The sequence below is a fragment of the Prionailurus viverrinus genome, chromosome X (assembly GCF_022837055.1).
Source record: "Prionailurus viverrinus isolate Anna chromosome X, UM_Priviv_1.0, whole genome shotgun sequence".
NCBI lineage: Eukaryota > Metazoa > Chordata > Mammalia > Carnivora > Felidae > Prionailurus > Prionailurus viverrinus.
The window spans coordinates 108,409,639-108,435,836 of record NC_062579.1 but is presented as its reverse complement, the minus strand read 5'-3'; the positions used below and the strand labels follow the sequence as shown (position 1 = coordinate 108,435,836).

The window sequence follows — 26,198 nt, the reverse complement described above, 5'->3', positions numbered from 1 at the left end:
CCCTTCCCTTTTCATGCTCTCCCTCTCTCTCTCTCAAAAAAAAAAATAAAACATTTTTAAAAATTAAAAGAAAAAGAAAATAAATCTTTGAAATAGCAAAACCTTAGATCCACTTTGCCAATAAAATATCTTAATATCTGATTAATATACGTTTAACATGAATCTTAAAAATCGTTACATATAGCCTCAAGCGTGAACAAACAGAAGACACCATAATGAGGAAAGAATTGGAAACATACCGTTTTCCTTCTCGGCAATTAGGACAGTTTGGGAACATACCTTAATTCTCCTGCATTTGCACTTCGTGGAGGATGGGCTACTCATTGCTCACAGAATCAAGTTCAAACTTCAAGGGGTGTTTCTGAAGATCCTTTTGGGTTGTGGTGTTATTTGGGCCGCCCCACCCACACATCCTGGGCGTCTGCCCCCAGGGCCTGTTCTTTTTCTTAGCTTGTCCTGCGCCCTCTCGCCGACCTCTCCCTCCGCCTGGACTCTGCCCACTGGGCTCCTTCCGTCCCTTCCTCTGAAACCTTCCCACATTTCAAGGTCCAGTTCAATCTCCAAGGCCTTCGGGAAAGCTTCCCCAGCCCCCTTTCAGATGCATTAGCTCTTGGCGCCTGACCTCTAGCAGCCATCACTTTCTAAGGGGGGTTTTCCATGTCGCTATCCCCCGACTGGATCGCGACCGCCCTGTCGGGAAGGTCTTTCCAGAAGCCGCCGTGTCCAGCCCCTCGCACAGTGCCTGGTACAAAGAAAATGCCCAGGGGAGATTTGTTAAAATGAATCTGAACCCCAGAGGGGAAAAGGAGAAGCGGCCGTGCCCAGTAGCAAAGGCCCTTCACGACCTCGGGGGAGGCCGGCGGTGTAGCTGGACCCGGTCCCCAGCTCTACACTGGCAGGAGAATGTGGCGCGGCAGGAGGCTCCCGTAAATGTTTCTCAACCTCCACTCATTTCCTCTACTTTCATAGAGGAATCTGAAATTTCTTCTCCATCAGCCTCGGGGCAAGCCAAAAGGGCGGTGCAGACGGGGGTGGGGGTGGGGGGAGGGGTAGGTGGGGGTTGGGATGCCCGGTCTCGTGGCAATTCTAGATTCAGATTTTATATTGAATGTTTCAAGTTTCACAAATTCCAGTTCTAAACTAGGAGTCGAGGGTGTAGAGGGTTTCCTGGAGCATAGATTTTCCGTCCTAGGGAAGGCTCCCAGCATTCGGGGCTTTGCCTCATTTATCCTTCTCACGTTTTTCACCGCGGGGGCAATCTACCGGGCGCTCCTGGCCCCCTCATCCTGCCGGTGCCGAGAACCGCGGTTCCGCCCAGCGATCTTAGCCGCTTCCTCTTTCAACCCTCTGGGCAAACCCCGTCCGGGCGAGTGGGGGAGCTCCCGGCCCGCAGTACGAGGCTGAAAGGGGGCACGGTTGGACTACAACTCCCAGGATGCTCTGGGAGACGCGCCGAGGAGGGGGCCAGGGGGAGGGGCTTGGGGTGGGGGGGTGGGGGTGGCAGGGAAATCCCGCCCCGCTGCGCAGCAGCAGCGACACAAAGCCTGACTTTACAACCTCATAGAGAAAGTGGAAGTAAGACGGCTTAGGTGGGGAGGCAGGACGCGAGAAAAGAACTGGAGGAGGGAAAGCCGCGTAGGTGGGAGCGGAGCGAAGCGAGGGTAGTGGGGAGACCCGCGCCTTTGCAGATGAGGAGGGGGCGGTTTTCATAACTAATCCCCCCCCCCCGCCCTGCCCCGCCCGCCCGGGGTCTCCACGGTGCCCTGCCTGTCCCCACTCCTCGCCGCGAGCCCGGCTCCTCCCCGCCGCGAAGCGGGGAGCCAGGCTGCCTCGCGTGCTCGGGGCGGGCCGGCGGACTGCGCGGTCGTTCCCCAGCCCGGGTGCGGGACGAAAGCGCGGGGCGGAGCGGCTGCCGCGGACCGAGGAGGGGCTGCGAGCGAAGCGGCGCCGCGGACGAGTTAGGGCCGGGGCAGGGGAGTAGTGTGGGGCCGAGGCGAGGTGAGGCGCGGGGTGCCCCGGGAGGGTCCCCCGTGCCCCGAGTGGCGCGGAAGCACGCGGGCTGGCCGGCGGGGAGGGCGGGCGGTGGCGCGGCGCCGGGCAAGAGTGCAGACAGCGGGGTGCCGAGCCCGGCGCGGGCGGAGAGATCGGGGCGCCCCCCTCCCCGCGGGAGGAGCCTAGCGCTCCTCCGCCGTCCCTCCCCCGCGCGCCGGGCTCGCCTTCTCGGCGGGCTGCTGCGGGAGCGGCGGGGCCGGGGCCAGAGCAGGGCGAGCGGCGGGGCCGCCGCCCCCGGGACGGGCGGGCCGGGGGCGGGCCGTGAGCGAGGCGGGGCGGGGGCGGGGGCGGGGGGCCGCGGGCGCGAGGGCGCGAGGGCGCGAGGGCGCGAGGGCGCGAGGGCGCGGGCGGCGGGGCGGGGGGAAGCGCGGAGAGCCTAGGAGGGCAGGCGGTGGTGGGGCTGCCCGCCTCGCCGTCCGCTTCACGCCGCCGGCCCACGCCGCAGTGTGTTTTGTGGACGGCGCCTTCCCAGACAGCCCGGTAGAGCCCAGCTCGGCGCCCGGCAGCCTTCGTCGCGATGTTCCGCCGGAGCTTTAATCGTTTTGTAAGTACACTCGCTGCGGCTCCCCGCGTGCGGTTTGCTTGCTCGCCCGCCCTGCGCCAGGTCCCTCGGAACAATTTTCTGAGGGGGGAATTGCATCTCTGGGAGGCGCCGCCGCCACCCCCTTGTAGATTTTAACTGAACCGCGTTGCCCGGGCGGCCGGGGTGGGGAGGCAGGTAGGGCTCCCGGAGTCCCCCTCCCCCCTGGACCGTTGAACCGGCGCTTCCCGGGGCTGTTGCAAACTCTGTCTCCGACGGGGGGCCGCCCTCGGGCCGGATGGCGGGGGGATCGGCGGGGGGACCGGTCCAGGGGCCCCTCGGTTTGCCAATTAGTCGAAGATGGCGTTTGATTATCAGGGAGGTTGCTTTCTTTTGTTTCCTCTGCCACGAGCACATGGAGGTAAACCCAGACCTGTCACTGTGTCCCAAAAAAAGACCCGGGAGCTGGAGGCGAGGGCAGGACTCAGCCTTGCCGGGGGATCGGCCGGGCGGGGAGGCGGGGGTGGTGGTGGTGGGGGGTGCTGCTGACCAGAGGCCGGGCGAACTTTGGAGCTCCAGCCTAAGCCGCTCACCTTGAGGGTGTAATGAAAGCGAAGGCGATTGTCAGGGTGGGCTGGGTGGATGTGGAGCCGCCAGGAGGCTGCTCCGCCGCTCACGGGCGCCGGGTCTGGAGCCTCGCCGCGCCCTGAACGCCCCAGACCCCGAGCCGGTGAGCGAAGGCAGGCTCCGGCTGGACTCCACCGTCCACGTTGAGCCCTCGCCGATCCCCAGAAAAGGGAACTGCGTTTCCGTGGGACTTTGGCATTAGGGGAGAGCGATTTCTGGCTGCTGACTTTTTTGAGTAACCTGTTTACTCCTGGAGAGTACATTCAGCACGGAGCAAAGCAGGGACCATTGACTTCTATGCTGCTATTTGTAGCAACTTCCTTAATTGCAAGATGAGGTGGCGGGAATAGGATTTTATTTCTGCCAACGATGTGAAAGAAAGGGCTTCTCTGTAGATGTTGGTTTTTCAGTCGTTGAGAAAAATGGTTCGGTGCTGTGCGCTCCCACCCACCCCCACGGAAATAGGTGTTTGGAGAACTTGTCGATTCGGCCCTTTTCATGTGATTATTGCAAATCAAAGCATTGCTAACAGTTCTCAGGCGTCGGATGGATTTGCTCTCGTTTTTCTGCGTTTGAAAGTTTCACAAATGTACCCTGGCTAAAAGAAAGAATTGCGGCTCCCTTTTGAGGATATTATCACAGCAGTGCTATATTACTGTTTTTGAAATGTTTACCTCATCCAGAAACATGTCTTATGAAATTGGATCAGATTACCTGTGGCACAGAGCAGTAGAGGTTGTACATACCAAGGATCTTGAAATCTATAGGAATCGGCTTGTGCTGGATGCTTTGCTAAAGCAAGAGGCTAAAATTGGTCTCTCACATTGAGCCCGAGAAGGTACAAAAAGCATTGTACTTCATAGTTCTATTTCACGTACATTCCCGTGATCTTGGAGTGTTGTTTGGGGCCGCCAAAAAGGGAAAGGTGACAGAGAGCTAATTGTGATCTTTGGGAAAGGGTAATCTTTTCACATGGCACTTGTCTGGTGGAAAACAACCGGACCCTGGCTCATAATAAATTCATTAGCTTAAAATTGAGATGTCGACGTGCCCCGTTTGTTACAGGATTTGACCATTTGAAACCGTACGTGGTCGGAAAGCCCCCTTTGCTTTTCTGGTGCTCAGAGTGAACGATCTGCATCGTATGGGAGTCTGGTAATTAAGCAGTGCTGGCCCAGGAAGCTAGGGCATGCAGTAGAATTCGCAGCAGTCGTGCAGTGCCAGCCTGCAGGTTTGAGGCTAGTACTTTGCATCCCCGACCAAGATCTCTGCAGAGAATCACTTACGTTCGCTCACACCGAAATGAGCTTTGACCTCACTGTTCGCCTGAAATAACCCGACTGCTCTCATTTTCCTGCGCAACCATGACTATGGTAAGTCTCGGGAATTTGTACCAGTGCAATAAGCTGGAAGGTTCTCAGGAGTTGTACCTGAGCCCTAGGCCTAGGGCAAGGAATTCATCTGCAAGCCATTGGACCGAATGTGAAATATGCTGTTGAATACTCATTACTAAAGAATGACTTCAGAATTGAGGGGGCATATTTTGTCCTCATCTTTTGCCTGGTAGAGATTATTTGAAGAGCACTCCCATTTAAATCACTAGAAGGCTACAGTTAAAGATTTAGGTTGGACTTGAAGACTTGCACAGCATCGTAGGTATAGTGCAAGTTGTGTGCTGTCTTAGGATCGCTTTTGTATTTCAGACGTGGGGCTCTGAATTCCTTTAAAAATCAAGTGGTATTTTTTGTGTGTACCTATACGTATCTAAAATTGACTTTGAACATGACATAAATTACAGTGGTGTTGATTGTAGTTGTTGGTCACTGAAAATTAGATACGTGTTACGGCTGGGCTTTCCATTTTAAACTTGACACGGGGAGTGAATATTTCTTGGGCGTAGCATCATCTTCTGTGGCTCAGCACTCTTTGCTGAATCGTCTTAAAAATGCCATTTATTTCCCCAGGTTCTCTAGTTTCAAGCTAAAGGAAATCGTACTTCATTGTATTTCTTAAAGACACGGCCTTGACTTCCTTGCCATTAATAATCGACTTATTTTTTTCTGATGAATTATGACTTTCCTTTTGACAGTTTTGAGGTAGAAAGAAATTGGTGGATTTGGTGTAGGATTTTAAGGTTTAGGCATGTAGGGGGTGACTTCAGAGATCTAAGAGTTGGATGTCTGAGTATAATAAAAGCACCACCTGTTCCCAGTGCGACATCTCCATTTTTCCAGAAATACAATAAATAAAAGATTACTAGCTTTGTCTATACAGTTTATTTCCTTTAATGGTATGTTCAGTTGGAAGTCTGGACTAGTTGATATTTAGGGGTCAGGGACTTTTATGTTATCCTTCTGTCCTTCATAAATTCCGAGTGATTACCATAGCATTTTCACATGGGTTTAAAGGTTTAATGACAGTCCAAACAAGAATTCCCCCCCCCCCCCCCGCTTTTTAAATATTTTATTTTTAAGTAATCTCCACACCCAACATGGGGCTTAAACTCACAACCCCAACCAAGATCAAGAGCCGTGTCCTTCACGACAGAGCCAGCCAGGTGCCCCCCGCCACCACTTTTTTGATATTATTTCATGTTCAAGATTCAAAATAAGACATTGCTTGATGAAGTAGATCCAGGGAGGTTGGCCAAGTAGAGGCTGTCAATTTAGCTTGTCAGAGCAATATTAAACAGGCATGAATTTCTAGGTCATTGATAAATGAAAGCTTAAATTGTGAGTGTGAAATACTGGAAAAAATTTGTCTCTGATTCCAGAAGCTCTCAAACTGCTCTGGTTCCAGGAAGCATGCAGCGTATAGTAATATATCACACAGAAAATGTCGTCGAATCAGTCAAAGAGGCCCAGGACTGGGAAGAAATTAGACTGAATGAGGTAGAATGAAAAATCAAAGACCAAAAATATTAAAAATAATTAATGACATCGGTAGCTAATTTATTATTTTGAGTCCAAGGCAAGGCCAGTCTAGTCAGGCAATATTGGAAGCATTTAATCAATTAATAAAATAATTCAGGTAATTGCTGGTTTTCTTCTCCTCCTTCTTTTTCTTCTTTTTTTTTAGCGAGAAAGTTCTCGGTTTCCTTCTTGAATTATCAGAGTACTAAGCTTTTCTTCCCCCGTTTCACTTTGCTAACAACCTTGGCCTGACATTACTGAGCATGGAAAATAGTGATGAGTTCATTTTATTATGTTTAGAAATTTACCCAAATATGTGTGTTGCAGTATTTTTGCATTCACACCAGCCTTACAAGTAGTCTGTACATCTTGGCCCCTACCAGGTAGTTCCTACAAGGCTGGGTTGTTTTTAATTCCAGTGTAGTCAACATACAGTGTTATATTAGTTTCAGGTGTACAATATAGTGATTCAACTCTTCTAGACATTACTCAGTGCTCATCAAGATAAGGGTATTCTTAATCCCCTTCACCCATTTCACCTATCCTTCCCCCCCCCCCCCACCTACCCGTACACAGCTGGGTTTAACGGTTGAATTTGACCTTACTAAAAGCAACCTTTTTAATCTTACAATAATTTCCTTTTAACTTGTTTGGCACCCTGGATCAGTTTTTTAAGAATTAAGCCCTCAAGCCCTAGGGCATCCATTGTGTGTAATAAATTATCTCCTTTGCATGCATTTGGAGATGAGGAATCCCAAAGGAGAAAGGCTGCCTTAACCCAAAAGCTCCTGGGGATGGGGGGAGGAACAGTTGGCAGTGTGCCAGGTGCATAGTAGGTGTTTGATAAATATTTTTTGAATGAACAGTTTTTCTGTGTTTTGCATAAATAATAACTTACTTATAGACAGTGATATTTATAGCAAATTCCTCCTTATGAAGAGTGATTAAAATTTCTGGCAAGGAGCTCCTAAAATCCTTGGAATTTCCTGTGAGGAAAGCAATCAAAGGTATCTTTTGTTATGTTAATGAGGCAACTTCTGGAAAGCACCTCGGGTAGGGGGCCGGTTGCCAGGGGATCCAACCTTGTGATTAGAGGGTCGGAACGTTCAGTCCCGCTCCCAAGAGGGGAGGGAAGAGGGTCTGAAGAGTTCTATCACCACTGGCCAATGGGTTAATGTAGTCCTGCCTCTGTAACGAAGGCTCCGTAAAAACCCAAAAGGACAGGGTTTGGAGACCTTCCGAGTAAGTGAGCATGGGGACAGTGGCTCAGCTGGAGAAGACATGGAAACTCTGCACCCTTTCCCCCAGACCTTGCCCTGTGCTTCTCTTCCCTCCGGCTCTTCCTGAGTTTCGGGCTTTGATAATGTCCCACTAATCTAGTAAGTCAGCGGTTTCTCCGGGTCCTGTGAGTGGCTCTTGGAAATTAACAGAACCTGAGGATCAAGTTGTGGACTTGTGCCTGGTGTCCCGAGACCCAAGGTGAGCCTCCTTGGAACCTCCAGTTTGCACTTGGTTGGTCAGAAGCCCAGATGATAATGTGGACTTGAGGTTAGCATCGGAAGTAGGGGGAAATGTGGGCAAGTCTTAGAGGACCGAGCCCTTAAGTGGGGCGACCCGATGCTACCTCTGGGTAGATACTGCCAGAATTGAGTTGAATTGTAAGACAATCTGAGAATTGCTTGTTGGTGTGGAGGACCCCCCCCCATTGGAATTGAGTGATCAGAGCCCACACTTTGGGGTATACCATATACTGATTACCAATTTTCTAAGTATTAGTATAAATACGTTGAATGCTTAAACTATGCAGACCATAGTATAATCTTTCTCAGATGATTATGTCATTTATGATCTTGCAGAGCGTTATTTCATTCAACGGATATTCACTGAGCACCTACTATGTGTAGGGCACTATGATAGACCCTGTGGACACATGGGTGAGCTATAGATAACAGAGGACGTGGTGACTGCCCTATCTCTAACACAGTTGTGACATGCCACAAAACTTGCTTCTCACGAATAAGTTACTGTTGTATGCTTTTATTTGTCTTTCCACCATAAATAGAGGGTACAATTACAGCTATTTTCTGGTGGTTTGGATTTCAGACAGAAAGGCATTTGTTGCATTCGACCCTTCAGTATGACCTATGCATGGCAAACTGCTCTTTTGCAAATAGATGCTAGTCTGATTCTGTGTAAGATGGGAAACCTATTTGGGGATGATTCACTATGACTTGAAATAAATACTGTGTATTTATTTGCTATGATTTATTAAATAGCCTGAAAACAAATTTTGTGCTTTTTTTCCCTGGTCTTTTTATTATTATTATTATTTTTTTCAACGTTTTTTTTTATTTATTTTATTGTTTGGGACAGAGAGAGACAGAGCATGAACGGGGGAGGGGCAGAGAGAGAGGGAGACACAGAATCGGAAACAGGCTCCAGGCTCTGAGCCATCAGCCCAGAGCCCGACGCGGGGCTCGAACTCCGGGACCGCCAGATCGTGACCTGGCTGAAGTCGGACGCTTAACCGACTGCGCCACCCAGGCGCCCCAATTATTATTATTATTATTATTATTGATTAAATAACGTAAAACTCTGAAAGTCTTCTAAATATCTTCTGTAAAGGTTTACTGTTCCTGTTGACGACTGCTCCTAATTCAACCCTTGAGTAGGTGGTATTGAGTACCTACATATCAGATGGTTTCCAGTGCTCTTAATGGACTTTGAGCAGAGGTGAGATTTGGGTAGGGGAAGCTGGCCATTTTCATATTGAAAATGAGCTTCTTTCCTCACCCAGGCTACCAGTGAACCACCAGCTGGGCAGTGGATTCTGGGAGGTAAAGGGTGGCCAGTGGCCCCCCTGGAAGAGCCATAATAACTAAATTCCCCGCGTCCGAGTGATACGCAGAGAACTAGGCAATGAGTCAATTCGTATACTGGTTTGTGGGAAAAATCATCAAGGCTGATTGCTTGTCTAACATGGACTGTCAGTTCTCCCCAAAGAGGGTGAAAGCATGGGACACAAAATAAAAATACTATTTTTTTCCGTTAGGGAGAAGGGTTTCCTGTACATCTGTAGTGCTTTATCTAGATTAATCTTTTGGATGTGGACTTTGGGAGATGGAGAGGAATTTTCTGACTGAGTGGAGGGAGTTTCTGGGCTTCCACAAGTGAATCAGGTGCTGTTTTCAAGTTTACTTCTGTTCACTTAACACTTCCCCTTCTTGGCTTGGTGTCATTGTAAAACAGACATTAGCATGACTGCAGCATCTGTTAAACCACTGCAGTTTAGTGACGAATGAGCACTCAGCACTGCAGGTATGGGTGTGGGGTGCCCTATGCCAGCACGTTGGCAGACAGCCCCTCAATTACCGCAGTGTATGGATGGATTGCTGCTTTGGCTGACTTCTTGATTATCTATCTGGTTTATAGATAATGTTGGACCATGGGCATCGCACATTTAGGAGGTTCATCGGTATTTCTGAAGTACAGATTGTCATTGATTTTTGCCCCATCTTTAATAGACTATAGAAGGATTAGCGAGGCCCATCCTGTTCAAGCAGACATTTGTTTTTGTAGGCTCCTTTATTATATGTTGTCTTAAAGTATTATGGTGGCCGTATTTTTCTAGTCTCTTCTTCGGCAAGTAAAATCACAAATCCTGGAAAAATCAAAACCGTTTTCTTGATAATGATCTTGCAGCTAGCATAGCATCAAGTAAACAGTAGATGCTCAATAAATACTGGCTGAATTGTTTTGAACTGCAGACACAGCCTGACTCTGTAATGACAGGTGAAAATGATCAGAAAAAAGTAACACTCTCCTACCTGCTTGAAAAGTAATCAGAAAAACTTGAGCGTTTACCAAAAGATTATGTTTAGCACCTTCCCCTTCCTTGGCCATACATAAACAACTAAAATTCTGTACTGTCCTCACCTTCTAAAATTATGAGTAAATTTATATCCCTTTTGTTAAATGCCGTTCACAAGCTTATATTTTCTGTTGCCACCAGCACATCACGTCTTTTTTGAAAAACAAAGGCGTAGTGTTAACCCTCCAAGAGCTGTAGATCTCATGCCGTTCCCTGGTACACGTGCATTACTTGAACTCAGGATCTCACTTAGTATTTGGTGCTGGGAATGGAAGATACTTTCCTGTTTGCACCTCATTGCCATTAGTTGGTTGGATACCTGTAGTGAGAAGGCAGAGCAGACCAGAGGAACTGTAGAGTTTGAGGAATTTGGAAGCAGTTTTGTTGTGAAAAGAGCCTCAGCCTTGTTAAAAGGGTGGGTGTGAGTCTTAGTTCTGCCCTTTACTGCCCAGCTTGGGAAATTGGGCACCGTGCTTCATATACCTCAAAATGTTTATCAAGGTGTAGTCTTTGGACTCCTTGCATCAGAATCATCTGGGCTACTCGGGCACCTGGGTGGCTCAGTCCGTTAAGCCTCCGACTTCGGCTCAGGTCATGATCGATCTCACAGTCCATGAGTTCAAGCCCCGCATCGGGCTGTGTGCTGACGGCTCAGAGCCCGGAGCCTGCTTCAGATTCTGTGTCTCCCTCTCTCTCTGCCCCTCCCCCACGCGCTCTCTCTCTCTCTCTCTCTCTCTCTCTCTCAAAAATAAATAAACATAAAAAGAATCATCTGGGCTACCTATTATAAATGGATTCCTAGGACTCAAGCCTATTGAATCTGAGTCTCAGGTCCTACAAAACTGCATTTTTAGCAAGCACTCCAGATGGTTCTGAAATTCACTAAAATGTAAGAGCACTCATGTCATAAACACTGAAATGTGTACATTCTCTGTTCACCTGTCTGAACTTGACTTTTCCTCATCTATAGAATGAACGTAATAATACCTATTTCACAAGGTTGTTGGAAAAATGTTTGGTGCACGATTCCACACTATACCAATTGTGTCAGAGGTCCCCAAAACCACTCCCAGGTTTGATGGTTTACTGGCAGAACTCACAGGACTTTGCATATAGTTGTGCTCACAGCTCTGATTTATTAGAGCAAAAGGATACAAAGCAAAGTCAGCAGAGGAAAAAGGTGCATGGGGCCAAGTCTGGAGGAAACCAGGCGCGACTTCCAGCAGTCCTCTCCGCACTGTGGTCACCCGGGTTGTGCTTTAATTCCTCCAGCAGCGGGTTGCGACAACTTGTGTAACATGTTGTCCACCAAGGGAGCTCATTAGAGGCTCAGTGCCCAGGACTTTTATTGGGACCTGGTTATGTAGACCCCCTCTGTCTGGTACTTGCCAAAATTCCAGACTCCCAGAAGGAAAACCGGTATTTAGCATACGCCATATTGTTTGTACCGAGAGTTGAGGCACAGCCAGTTACTCTTACCACTTAGGGTGGTGGGAACCCCAGATCCAAATCGCCGGCTGGGTACCAGCTTTGTAAGCAAGGCTTTTTAAGAATAGCAGTCCCTGGCGTGCAATGGTAACTCTGCTACACATTTATGTTACGAAACGCTGGTAGTTTTCAGTGAAGGCAAATGACTTGCCCACGGCCATTAAGCTAATCAGCAGCAGAATTGAGACCATCTGAGACTCCCGCCGTCGCTACCACCTTTTCTCTGCTGCACACAGCCATGCTCCTGGATTATGGGTCATTCTTTTTCACACCGATGGTCGCATCCACTTTTTGTCACTTGCAGCAGAAGAGCCGCCTGCCGCTGGTAAATTGATGCGCCCAGTGGGGGAGCCAGGAAGTATTGATGTTTCTGCCAGTTTAGCGTCAACACTTGCTGGTTTCCTCTCTGGAGCATCTCCGAGTTCGTGGATTTTCAGTTTTTCCCGACTTTTGGATTTTTGTTACTACCCACTCCCCTCCTCGTCCCATTCACTTACCCATAGTCTCAACATTCATTTGCACCATGACTTCATCGCATTCTATACGTGGCCAGCTGTTAGCTCATGGGCAGCTGGGGGGTTGGGGGGGGGGTAACAATTCTAAAGTGCGGGCATACTGAAGAGTATTTAGTCAAGAATGACCATACAGGAAAAAATGCCAAAAGAAAACAAAAGAGTAACATTCTTGGGTTGATGAATGAATTTTATGGCAATATGTATAAATATTGTTTTATTGCAGGGGTGTTTTTTGAGTGTTACAGTCCTGAAAAACCCCAGGGATATCTCTGGTCATTCTTAAGTTTCAGTCTTTTTTTGCCGTTATCAAAAAAGAAAATTAATCATTCTTTTATGATTTGGGCAAAGAATAAATCAGGAACTCCTACTGAAAGATGTAGTAATCCTACAGATCAACAGGGAGCAGAAGCTAGGAGGGAACTGTCACAAATAAGTAACAGCTGGGTAGAGCAGATTATGTAAGCTACACCTGTTGCGTTAGCAGTGGGAATGTTCTTTAAGCTTCACAATTAACGTAGTTTGCAGTAATATGGATTAAGGTGTCTAGGGTATAGTGCACAATTTACTTCGGCTTCTTTTCTGAAAATGTTGCTGTGAATCACAGGCTTCCTTTGAACCCTCATACCCTACTTGTGCTGTAGAAGTATGTGAGGCACAAGCCCTGCCCTCCGGGAGTTTGCAGTCTGTTAGAAGACGGCTTACGAGACCAGCCTCCTTACGAGGCATTTGGTCATTCATCAGTGCTGTCCTTTTAAGAGGCACACACAGTAAGTGCAGCCGACTTTCGGAGGAGAGCGCTGAATTTCACTCTGGCTGCTGTGGCTGGAGGAGGGATTTATAGAGGAGGTGGCATGTGAACTGGGTGGTAAGGGACCCAAAGGATTGAAGTTCATGGGACTTTAGGGACGGGCAACCTCATTACAGGAAGAGGCAATCATCGGAGCAGTTGGGCCAAGTTATTGCTCGTGGTACCTGGAGCAGCCGAGCCAGTCAGTGCAGAAGGCACAGGTTCCAGCTCCAAATGCTGGAGAAAGACCGAAACCTGGGTGTTTAATGCCTTATGTTTGCTGTGCTGAAATTTAGACTTTAAAAAACGGAAACCTAAAACTGGACATCAGGCAGCTTTCGGTTGTCAAAGCAGTAGCTCTGGGAATCTTCCTGTAGACTCTTCTGAAATCCATGACTCCAGTGATGGTGGTCATCAGTCTTCTGATCTGGTGCGGGAACGATAAGGTAGGAGCTGGGATGGAAGCGTTTGGGGTAATGCTTCAAGACACTGCTTCGTATAGTATATAATTGGTTATTTGTCTTGCTGACATAATGGGTGCACACTTTCAGAAACTTTCTATGTGGAGACATTGCAGTAGGTAGTTTTTTATCTTGAGTACTGGTGGTCATATATAGGCATACCTTGTTTTCTTGTGCTTCATTTTACTGTGCTTTCCAGATACCGGTGTGTGTGTGTGTGTGTGTGTGTGTGTGTGTGTGTGTGTGTTTTAACAAATGTTTGTTGCAACCCTGTGTTGAGCACGTCTATCAGCACCGCTTTTCCAACAGCATTTGCTCATTTTGTGTCTCTGTGTCCCAGTTTGGTAATTCTCACAATATTTCAAGCTTTTTCATTATTTTTATATTTGTTATGGTGATCTGTGAAGTGATTATGACTGGCTGAAGGCTGAAACGATGGTTAGCGGTTTTTTTTCGCAATAAGGTTTTTTAGCAGCAAAATTTTAAAATGAGGGTAGATGCGTTATTTTTTTTTTAGACAGTGCTGTGGCACACATAACAGCCTGCAGTATTTTTTGAACGTAACTTTTTAAAAAGATTTTTATTTTGAAGTAATCTGTGTACCCAACGCGGGGCGTGAACTCACAACCCCGAGATCAAGAGTCATACGCTGTACTGACTGGGCCAGCCAGGCGCCGCAGTAAACATAACTTTTATATTCACTAGGAAACCAAAAAATTCATGTGACTCACTTTATTGTGCTATTCACTTTATTGTAGTTGTCTGGCACCGACCCTGCAATATTTCCGAGGTATGACCGTATTTAAAAAGCTGGGGATCAGGCCTTGGTCCAGAAGTATGTTCCTTACAGTAACACTTCTATTTCACTGCCACTGGACAACATGACTCTTTTTTTTTTTTTTTTTTTTTTTTTAGGCAACATGACTCTTAATAGACCTTCAATCTTGACTATATCGTCATGCCTTAATCAGAACATGAATTACATCTTATCTCCTCACAACCAGTGTATCACTACGTGATGCTTTGGGTTTTGTTGTTTTTCTTTTTTTTAATGTCTGCTTATTTGAGAGAGAAGGAGCACGAGCTGGAGAGGGGCAGAGAGAGAGGGAGAGAGACAGTTCCCAGCAGGCACCGTGCCACCAGCGAGCGCGGAGCCGGGTGTAGGGCTCGATCTCACAAACTGCGATCGTGACCTGAGCCAAAATCGGGAGTCGGATGCTTGACCGACCGAGCGACCCAGGCACGCCTCACCCCCGGATGTTGATGCCGCTTTTCTTTTTACCGTCACGACTGCCACGCTAGCCCAAGTCGTCAGCATCTCTCCTCTTTCGTATTTGTTCTTCCTCCGGTCTTCCCCCTTTCAGCAAATGGCCTCATCCCCGGTCCATTCGCTCTCGGGAGAAACCTGGCGGTCATCCTTGATCCGCCTTTCCCTGGATCTCCCACATCTAGCAGCGAATCCAGAATTCTGTTTCTCAGAGGACTCTGAAGTCTGTCCACCTCTCCGCACGTCCACCTCTGCTGCCATCCAGGTCCAAGCTGCCGCCGTCACTTGCCTGGACCATTGCAATAGATGATCTCATCCACCCCTGCCCTCTCCAGTGTATTCTCCACGCGGCACCAGACGGCTCTTTCACAGATGCGTGTCGGAAAGCCTTCAGTGACTTTCCTGTGTCCTCTGGATAAAAATCTGACCAGTATCAGCTTGTACTCTTCTGCACTTTTGTTGTTGTTGTTCGTGTTCACTTTCAGACATTGAGGTATTATAGGGGCGCCTGGGTGGCTCAGTCGGTTGGGCGACTGACTTCGGCTCGGGTCACGATCTCACGGTTCGTGGGTTCGAGCCCCACATCGGGCTCTGTGCTGACAGCTCAGAGCCTGGAGCCTGCTTCCGATTCTGTGTCTCCCTCTCTCTGCACCTCCCCTGCTCGTGCTCTCTTTCTGGCTCTCAAAAATAAATAAATGTTAATAAAAAATTTTTTAAAAAAATAAATAAGTAAATAAAAATTGAGAGATTATTCCCATAGCAAAAAATTCACCATTTTAAAGTGTACACTTAAGTGGGGTTTTTTTGTGTGGGTTTTTTTTTTTTCCCCTTCACGTTATTATTTAAATCCCAGGTAGTTAACGTAGAGTGTAATATTAGTTTCAAGTATGGGATTGAGTGATTCATCATTAAATGGTTTTTAGTATATTAACTATTTGGCACAGCCATTACCACAGTCTAATTTCAGAACATTTTTATCACCCCAACAAGAAACCACGTCCCTATTAGTGCTTAGTCCCCGTCTCTCCCTGCAGGCCCCGGCAACCCACGCATTTACTTTATCATCACCGGGGATTTGCCTTTTCTGGACATTTCGCGTAAATGGACTCACACGGTATTTGCTCTTTTGTGATTGACTTCTCTCCTTTAGCGTGATGTTCTCAAGGCTTTTAAATCCATGTTGTAGCCTGTATCAGTACTTGATTCTTTTTTCTTTTTTTAAAAAAATATTCTCAAGTTACCTAACAGGCGGTTGTAGTCTTGGCTTCCGGAGTAGATTCCCGGGATTCATCACTAACCTACAACACCCAGTGCTCGTCCCGACAAGTGCCCTCCTCCGTGCCCATCACCCGTTTTCCCCTCTCCCATCAACTCTCAGTTTGTTCGCTGTATTTAAGACCCTCTTATGGTTTGCCCTACTACTTCGTTCTTTTTTATGGCTCAGTGATAGTCCATCGAATGGATGTGCCACATTTTGTTTTTTCCATTGATCAGGTGATGGACGTTTGGATTATTTACACTTTTTGGTTATTGTGAATAATGCCGTGTTGAACATTTTTGTATATGCTTTTGTGTGGGCATATGTTTTCAATTCTCTTGGGTATATACCTAGGAATAGAATTGCTTTGTTATATGGTAATTCTGTGTATAACTTTTTTTTGAGAAACTGCTGAACTTTCCCACAGCCTTCCTCACTTCTTTTTTTTTAAAGAGAAATTATTCTTAAGTTTGTTTGTTTGTTTGTTTATAATCTCTACACCCAACGCGAGGCTTGAACTCACAACCCCGAAATCAGTAGTCGCATGTTCTTCCAACTAGGCCAGCCAGACGCCCCTTCGAAGAGAATTTTGAATTGTGGTAAAAAGCACATAACATAAAATTTAACATCCTAAAGATTTTTTTAAGTGTGTAGTTCAGTCGTGTTAAGTATAATCACGTTGTTTTGCAGCTGGTCTACACAACTTTTTCATCTTGCAAAACTGAAACTCTGTGCCCATTAAACGGCGACTCTTCCGTTCCCCTCACTCTTCTCCCCCCAAGCCCCTGGCAACCACCATTCTACTTCCTGTTTTATGAATCCAACTACTTTAGATGCCTTTTATAAATGGAGTCATCCTGTATTTTTCTTTTTGTGACTGGCTAATTTCACTTTGCCTAATGTCCCCGAGGTTCATCCATGTCGTAGCATGTGATAGGACTTCTTTTTTAAGGCTCTCTCTATATATACCACATTTTGTTCACCCATCCATCCATCCACTGATGGATATTTGGGTCGCTTCCACCTTTTGACTATTGCGAATAACGCGGCTGTTAACAAAGGTGTGCAAATATCTCTTCCAGATGATGATTTTAAGTAGAAGAGAGAAACAAATAGAATTGCTGGATCATATGGTGGTTTTATGTTTAATTTTGTGAAGCGCCTCTGAACAGTTTTCCATAGTAGCTGAAGGATTCCATCTTCTCCCCTTCCTAGCCAACGCTGTTTTGTTATAGGAGCCAGCCATTTTAATTGGCGTGCGGTGATAGTTCATTGTGGTTTAGATTTGCATTTCTCAGATGATGAGTCAAGCGAAGCATCTTTTCACATGCTTTCGGCCATTTGTATATCATTGGAGAAATGTCTATTCCAAGTGGTTTGCCAATTTTTTATTGAGTTATTTGGGTTTTTGTTGTTCGGTTGTAGCCGTTCTTTATATATTCTAGATACTAACCCTTTATCCGGTACGTGGTTTCCAGATATGTTCTTTTATTCCATAGATTGCCTTTTTACTTTGTTGATTGTTTCCTTTGAGGCATAGAAGTTTTTAAACTTGATACCCCCGTTGTCTTTTGGCTTTTGTTTCTTTTTTTTTCTTTTTTTTTTTTAATTTTTTTTTTCAACGTTTATTTATTTTTGGGACAGAGAGAGACAGAGCACGAACGGGGGAGGGGCAGAGAGAGAGAGACACACAGAATCAGAAACAGGCTCCAGGCTCTGAGCCATCAGCCCAGAGCCCGATGCGGGGCTCGAACTCCCGGACTGCGAGATCGTGACCTGGCTGAAGTCGGACGCTTAACCGACTGCGCCACCCAGGTGCCCCTTGGCTTTTGTTTCTTGTGCTTTTTAGCGATATATCTAAGAAGTAATTACCAAATCCAGTGGGTCATGAAGCTTTTCCCCTGTTTTCTTCTAGGATTTTTATCGTTTCAGGTCTTACATTTGGGTTTTTGATCCAGTTTACATTGGCTTTTGTATATGGTGTAAGGGAAAGATCCAATTTCATTCTTTTGCATGTGGACATCCAGTTTTTCCAGGGCCCTTTGTGGAAAAGACTGTCTTTTCCTCATTGAGAGGCCTTGGCATCTTTCTCGCAGTTTGTTTTTTTTTGTTTTTTTGTTTTTTTTTTAAGATTTTATTTTCAAGTAACCTCTGTACCCAGTGTGGGGATCAAATCCACAACTCCAAGATCAAGAGTTGCCTGCTCTTCTGACTGAGCCAGCCAGGTGCCCCTTGAAGATCATTTTGACCATATACATGAGGGTTTATTTCTGGACTCTCTTCTATTCTCTTGGCCTGTATGTCTGTCTCTATGCCTGTACTACCCTGTTTTGATTACTGTAGCTTTGTAGTACGTCTTGAAATCACAAAATACGAGACCTCCTCCAACCGTCTTCTTTTTCAAGATTGTTTTGGCTATCCAGGGTCCCTTGAGGTCCTGTATGGATCTTTGGATGGATTTTTCAATTTCCTCACAAAATAGTCCTCATTTTTTGTGTTCTGTCTGCCACAGGATCCTGTCTGGTAAGCTGCCCTGTGGCAGTCATTTGCCTCCATTCTTATTCCTCTGCCAGAGCTCAGCTTAATCATCACTTCCCCAAGGAAGCCGCCCCTGTCCTTCCCTCAGACAACGCCTGCTTTCCGGGTTCGGAGCATTATGAGCCTTTCCTTTATACTCATGTCACAGTTGACTTTACATCTGTGCATTAAACTCGTTTGCTCACTTACATAGTATCGACCTTCCCTCTACAGAGGAAATTTCCTGAAGGTGAGAACTGTGACCGTCTTCGCTTATTGGTGTGTCACTAATGCCTCAGTGCCTGGTTTAAGCCCTTAATACGCGAGGATGGGAGTAACCTCATCATATTTATATGGATCAAAATTTGAAATGGGTTTTCTTCATGATTTTTTTTTTTGTATTTTTCATTTTACCCTTAGTATAGGCATTTGTGTTCTGTTAGGCTGTGTGCAGAGATAATTATTCAGGTCAGTGCCTTGAATTACTGATCCTTGGCTTCATATATGTTGCGGGTTTGTGGAATTTAGTTGTTAAGTTGTCTGTGTCTTCTTATTATAATAACAGCTAAAAACAGAGTGCTAAGTTCCTGGCATTGTTTTAAGTGCTTTACAAGCATTAGTTCGTTATATGCATTTGCTTACCGTGGATAGGGTTTTCCAGAATCAGTAGGCTCTGTGTGTGTGTTTACATATATGTAAATACCTATGTATTTAATGTTCGCTGTTATGTATGTATGTAAATAAGCTTCCTCGTGTATGTGTGTGTGTAAAACTTCATGTATGTGTGTGTATATATATACATATAAACTTATTTGAAGGAAATGACTCATGATTATGGAGGTTGACAAATCCTGAGACCTGCAGTTAGCAAGCTGGAGACCCAAGAGAGCCAATGGCGTGAAGTCCAAGTGGGAAGGCCTGAGAACCAGGAGAGCTGATGATGTAAGTTCCAATCCAAGAGCCAGCATTCCAGTTCGAGTCCAAAGGCAGGTGAAATCAATGCCCCAGCTCCAAGGGCTATTAGACAGGAGTTCCCCTTTACTGGAGGAAAGTCAGTCTTTTTTTGTTGTCTTCAGGCTTTCAGCTGATTGGGTGAAGTCCGCTAGCCTTACGGGGGACAGTCTGCTTTACTTTGTCTGCCAGTGCGGATGTTCATCCCGTCCGGAAATACCCTCACGGACACACCTAGAATAATGTTTGACCAAATATCGGGGCCCTGCGTGGCCCGGTCAAGAGAAGGCATAAAATTAACCGTCACACTTACTTCCTAGGATCATGTGCAGATGAATGAACAATCTAAAGTGTACAGAGATCAGGAATAGAAGACCTTACCGTAAGTAACTAGTTTGCTAGACTTTCTGTCTCTAAAATGAGGGGCTTGGACTGCTACACGGTCTGTAACGGCTCAGCGAGTCCTAGAGACCATCCAGTTCTCCAGCCTCTTCATTTTACAGCGGAGGAAATGGACGGAGAGGGCAAATGGCTTGTCCCAGACTATTCAGCGAATGGGAGTTCAGAGATAGGGAACCCTGCGCTCAGCTCTGTTACCTACGTCCTCCGTTTCCTCTTCTGTGAATTGTGAGGGCTCTTGGGTCATCTATATTTAAGTTCTCTTCTATTTCTATAATTTTGTAGTATTTGTTTTAGGCTTCACCGTCAAGCAGTGGAATGTTTTTCACTGTTTACTATTGGGCTGTTTATCAGCGTTACTCCTCAGGTCTCCATCTCTTGGTTGTTCATTTGACTGTACTCTACCCCAAACTTCGGTCTCTTTAATGAGTGCAGGCTAAATTGTCTATACTTTGAATAGGCACAATGACAACCTTCAGGCTGTTTATGCTGTTCATTGTCTTTTAACAGTGGTTGTACTTTTTAGTTTTACACCGACCCGAATGATGGAGGGTCACATGTAGGCCTGTGCCTGTGTTGGTGTTATGTTCTAGAACTCAACTCAACTCTGATTACGTTGACCTCTTAGCTGACAGCTCTAATGGAGGAGAGCATTTCTGGTGATGCTAAAATATGATGGGTAAGCTTCATGGGGAGCACCACCCCTGTTTTCTTTGCCAGTGGCCTCCTGGCATTATTTCCCGAAGACCCTCTTGCTCCTCTGTACTTACGAACACAATTAGCTGCACCATGGTAGATAGAGAGGCAAGCCCTCGGATTGCCTGAGTGACAGCAGCTGGGAGACAATAGGAGGCAATGGGTAGACATTTCATAGGTATAAATTCTAGAACCAGTAGTGTGATGGAGTAGAATTCGGTGCTTGCTCTGTTTTTTATAGCCAGTGATTCAACCAGAGGATAACACCAATAGCAAGGGAGCGGTTTCATGAAATGGAATTCTGTAAATCTATTTTAAGAGTCATAATCACTTGTTAATTTAGGTCAGACCCTAGACATTGATGGAAAGTATCAGAATATATATCCGTTTTGAAATACAAGGCAGTATGATTAAACTCTTCTTGTGCAAAAGTAGACATATTACACGTGACCTACCAAAGGTACAAGTGAAAGCCATGTAATCATTATAAAATCAAATGAAATCAATCAAAAGACGTTAAGAGATTTATAGGATACATGTTGGGAAGTAATAATTTAAGTCATGAAATTCATGTTGCATCAACAATTGTTCCCAATAGACACCTAGTATGGTGGAAGTCGTTTCCAGTCTCATGCTGGGAACGTTTCTGTTACGGTGCCTCCACTCACCAGCTTCATAGCTTTAGGAAAATCACTTCGATGCTACAGAAATCATCTTTGTAAAGTGGAGTATTTAGTGCATACAGAATATAAAACATATGCATAAGAGTAAGATGAATACCTATGCACCTACCACCTAGCTTGAGAATTAAACCACCACCAGTATAATTCTGCCTGGGTTACTCTCCTGTCTCATCCCTCTGCCTCCCCTCCGCTCTGCAACAATTAACTTTAGTTCTGGGTCATTCCATTGCTTTAAAAAACAGTTTTAACACAAACATATGCAAACCTAGATAATCCATTATTTTTGTTTTCTTATTTTGAGCTTTACGTAAACGGTATGCTGGGTTTTTTTTCTTAATATTGTATTGCTAAGATTCCTTATAAGGTTTTATTTAGCTATAGTCCATTCATTGTTGCTGCAGAATAATACTCATTTGGAAATATACCAGAATTTATTTATTCTTTTGTCAGTGAACCTTTAGGTTGTTTGTAGGTGTTGGGTTTTTTTGTTTTTTTGTTTTTTCCTGTTATGATGAGAAAATATGTGTCTTGGGGCACCTGGGTGGCTCATTTGGTTAAGTACCCAATTCTCAGTTTTGGCTCAGGTCATGATCTCACGGTTCATGAGTTCAAGCCCCACGCCGGGCTCCATGCTGATGATGTGGAACCTGCTTGGGATTCTCTCACTCTTCCTCTCTCTCTCTCTCCGCCCCTCCCCTGTGCGTTCTCTCTCTCTCTCAAAATAAATAAAGGAAAAAAAAGAAAATATGTGTCTTTTGGTGTATATTTATGATGGGATTTTCCGCTGTGAGTCCGTATGTGTATGTATAGGCTTCACACATACGGGTACAAACACATGGGCATAAATATATGACATACACTATTAATGACAGTCTTGAAATGTGCAGCTGTACAAGAAGAGGTGAAATTGTTCTCCAAAGTGGTTTAGCCAATATGCACTCTCATTAGCAATGTGTGAATTCCTGTTGCTTCATATTTTTCAATACTTGGTATTGTCTGACTTCTTTTGGCCAAGTCTTTGATTGCTAACGAAGTCGAGCATCTTTGCATATGTTTAAGGGCCATTTAATGTTTCCCTTAATACTTATTTATGTCTTTTGACTGTTTTCTCTTGCGTTGTTCATCTTTCTTCAGACCGATTTAGAATTATGAGTCCTTTTGACATCCAGGGCATTAATCCTTTGTTGGTTATATTTGTTGCAGATACCGTCTCGGTGACTTGTCCTTTTGCCATTTTGTTTGGTGTCTTTTTGATAAACAAGTTCCTAATTTTAATGTAGTTAAAATTCCAGTCTCTTCCTTTCCAGTTAGTGCTGTATGTATCTTGTTTAAGCAATCCTTGGCTATGCCAAAATTGGAAAGCCAGTCTCTCCCTTTTTGTAAAAGTTTGAAAACTTGGCAGGTTATTATTGTGAGTGTCCTTTTTCAGAGCTTTAAAAGGCAGGGGCATGAACTAGGTTTTCTGTAGCAACCTTTTACTCCTTGACACCGTGACCTGAAGTAGATTGTGCGGCCACGTACTTGTATTTTCAGAGATTGCAGTGTGTGTGATGTAGTAATCTTTCCCACTCTGAAGTTTCACGTTCAGTCCTACTTCTCTTTCTCTCATTTCCCCAGCCTCTTCCTTCCTGTTTTCTTCAGACATGTAACCAGTTGAATTCTGCAGCATCCTAGAGTTTCTACGTTGGAAGCGGCATTTTAAAATTGAAATGGTCTCAAATGTTTATTTTGAGAGAGAGAGAGTGGGAGCAGGGAAGAGGGGCAGGTGGGGAGAGAGAGAGAGAGAGAATGAGAATGAGAATGAGAATCTCAAGCAGGCTCCGTGCCCAGCACAGAGTCTGACGCGGGGCTCGATCTCGGGACCATGAGATCATGACCCGAGCTGAAATCAGGAGTTGGACACTTAACTGACTGCGCCGCCTGGGCGCCCTAGAATTGACGTGTGTATTGAGAAAATTGCAGCTATGTGTGCAGTTGTGAGAAATAACAGAGCGCTCCTGTATGCCCTTCACCCACTTTCTCCCCAGGGTGACGTCTTTCAAAACTAGTATACTGTCGAAACCACCAATCTTAATCAGATTTCTCAAGTTATCCTTGTATTCGTGTGCGTGGGCGTGTGTGTGGGTGGTGGGTGGGTCTGTACAGCTTTATCCCATGTATAGGTTTGCAGATCCACACCACCGACAAGATACAGAGGGGAACCGTGCCTCCGTTGGCCGGTGCTCCTCCAGTTCTGGAGGGCCACCTCTGGTTACGTAGTCCAGAAGCAAATTGATGAGCTGAAACGACCTGAAATATTAGAGGAACCTTGGTCCTTGGGACTGAGGTCCTGAGAGACCAGTTGACATGCTCCCAAAATATAATCATTTATTTTGAATTGTGTAGGTCCATGCGAACCTGCATTTGACATCCTGGTGAGGGCTGCTCTTGGTCTGTCATGCCAGCACGAGTCCCTTCAAATTCCACCTGGTCGATAGCAACTAAAAACTTGTCGTGGAAAGGAGGAATGATGATCCTTCTAACACTCAAAAGCATGCCAGAATGTGTACTGGTTTATATCCCCATAAATAGAAACTTGGGTTATTGTCAGGCTAGTAGTCAAGGACGTTTGAAGACCGCCTTTATGGAGAGTTTTTAACTCCTGTCTGCCTCAAAATATTTAAAGCCACTCAGTATCTTCAGTGCATTCATTCATTCACCCTTCCATTGACTTCTTATGGCTGGCCGGGCACCATGCTAAAGAGGAACTGAGTGGTGGGTGAAAACAAGCGGTTCATGTCCTTATGGAGCTTGTAATCTAAGTTACAATTTAAAAAGAAGCCAACAAATATTATACTGACTCATTTTCATAAGTTAAGAGTAAAATGAATAGAAACAGATGACAGAATCGGGGTCTGTTTTCGATAAGAGTAGCCAGCAAGTTCCGTCTGAGGGGACAGCATTTGCACAGACAACTGGAGGAATGAGGGACTCTTTCTACAAAGGGGCTTGGGAGTAGGACTTAGAACCAGCTTGTTCAAAGGCCCTGAGGTGGGCGAGGGCCAGGCACGTTGGGAACCTGAAAGGAGGCTCATGGGGGTACAGGGCGCACCCAGTGGAGGAGTGGGGTGATGGGAGTGAGTGGTGTATAGAGGAACTTCCAGGTCACTGTCTTGGGAGCAATTTGAATCTTGTAATCTGAACTTCTTGAAGCCGTGAAGGTGACTGGGAGATGTGGAAGGGTGATGATGATAGAGTTGTCTGTTTAATCAGCTATATTTACTCTGTATCTATATAGAGGACTCTACCAAGTGTCCGGTACTGTTCTAGCTAGTAATGAACTGGTGAGCAAAACAGACAAAAACATCCGCCCCCCCCCCCCCCCCCCGCCACGGGGCTTACGTTTTATTATTTTTTAAAGATTTTATTGTATTTTTTATGTAATCTCTACCCCCAGTATGGGGCTCGAACTCATGACCCTAAGATCAAGAGTCGCGTGTTCTACCGACTGAGCCAGCCAGGCACCTCTGACCTTCCTTACATTTTAATGTGGGAGGGTGTTCTTAGGGCAAAGGGTAAACTGATGTAACGGCTCCAAACTACAGTGGCCAGAAAAGGCAAGTGTTTGTTTCTCTGGCACGTAATAGCCCGGAGCAAAGAGCCAGCCTCTGTTCTGGGAGGGAATGGGGTGGTTTTGCCTTCCTCCGCAGTGGATTTTCAAGTTCCAGCCAGCTAGAAGGCAAGAGGGGGTTCAGTGCAAGTTTCTGTAGGAAAATGACCAAGAAGTTTCACAGGTCACTATTGCACACATACCTTTGGAGAAATCTTTTTCGTACGGTCCTCCCTAGCCACAAGGGAGACGGGGAAATGCCGTTTCTAGCTGAAAACGCAGGTGCTCGGGAAGACAACCGAGAGGATAACCAGTAGACAGGGAAACAGACCATGAACAAACAAGATAAATCATTGTAACGTCGTGTATGCTCGTGACGGGTGGTAAAGGGGAAATAAAGCAGGGAAGGGATGGGGAGTATCGGGGTAGAGGTGGCGATTTTTCAGAGGGTGACAAAGGAAAGCCTCACCGAAAAGGTGCCATTTGAATAAAGCCCTGACTGACGCCGTGAGCAAGAAATACCATTCTGCGTTGTTACCAGGCCTACTGTGCGGGAGGGCTGGTTTTAACGTGTTTGAATCTCAGACCCTGTCTGAAAGTAGTTAGTAGAAAGGCACCGTCCTACCACAGTTGACTTAGAGCAAGCAGTGCTAGGAGGCCCTCACCAGTGAACGCTGGATGGGTGGGTTCTAATGCTAGGGCCTGGACCCAGGCATTTGTCACAGATTTGGGACTGCGGGATTTTGTCTCTTCGAAAGATGCTAAGCTTAGCTCCCTAAGAGAGAAGGTACTAAGGTCCCTCCCTTTGCAACACTCACTTTAAGAGTGTTGCACAGGGGCGCCTGGGTGGCTCAGTCGGTTAAGCATCTGACTTCGGCTCAGGTCATGATCTTGCAGTTCGTGAGTTCGAGCCCCACGTCGGGCTCTGTGCTGACAGCTCAGAGCCTGGAGCCTGCTTCGGATTCTGGGTCTCCCTCTCTCTCTGCCCCTCCCCTGTTCATGCTCTGTCTCTCTCTGTCTCAAAAAATAAAATAAAAAAAAGAAGGTTCTTCTTATGTAAAAAAAAAAAAGAGTGTTGCACATACTTGTTTTATAGGCTTTTGGGGGGGGTGATTTTCTTTCTAGCAGAATTATGTATGATCTCTGTGAGTCTGCTATAGAACTCTTGTTCATTTTAGTCAGCTGTTGTCAAGTGTAGTTTTAAGGATATGGTGACATTAAGGGGCGCCTGGGTGGCTCGGTCGGTTGAGCGTCCGACTTCAGCTCAGGTCATGATCTCACGGTTTGTGGGTTCGAGCCCGGCGTCGGGCTCTGTGCTGACAGCTCGGAGCCTGTAGCCTGCTTCGGATCCTGTGTCTCTTTCTCTCTCTGCCCCTCCCCCACTTGTGCTCTCTCTCTGTCTCTCAAAAATAAATAAATGTAAAAAAAAAATTTAAGGATATGGTGACATTAAAAACAATGGAGGGGCGCCTGGGTTGGCTTAGTTGGTTAAGTGTCTGACTTCGGCTTAGGTCATGATCTCACAGTTTGTGAGTTCGAGCCCCACATCAGGCTCTCTGCTCTCAGGCAGAGCCTACCTCAGATCCTCTGTCCTCCTCTCTCTCT

The 26,198-nt window shown here is 46.0% G+C and overlaps 1 protein-coding gene across 16 annotated transcripts in view; it reads left to right on the top strand.

Annotated features, from left to right (window-relative positions):
- Nucleotides 1–1,545: 1,545 nt before the first annotated feature.
- ATP11C (ATPase phospholipid transporting 11C) overlaps nt 1,546–26,198 on the top strand; it is a 174,623-nt gene continuing 149,970 nt past the window's right edge. For 8 of the 16 annotated variants that reach the window (XR_007148904.1, XR_007148903.1, XM_047843607.1 and 5 more), the window contains exon 1: nt 2,380–2,596. Coding sequence is in view for 12 of the 16 variants with exons in the window: in XM_047843607.1 (XP_047699563.1) it covers nt 2,570–2,596 (27 nt within the window). In the remaining 4 variants the exon portion in view is untranslated. The other 8 variants (XR_007148902.1, XR_007148901.1, XM_047843600.1 and 5 more) reach the window with 6 other exon arrangements.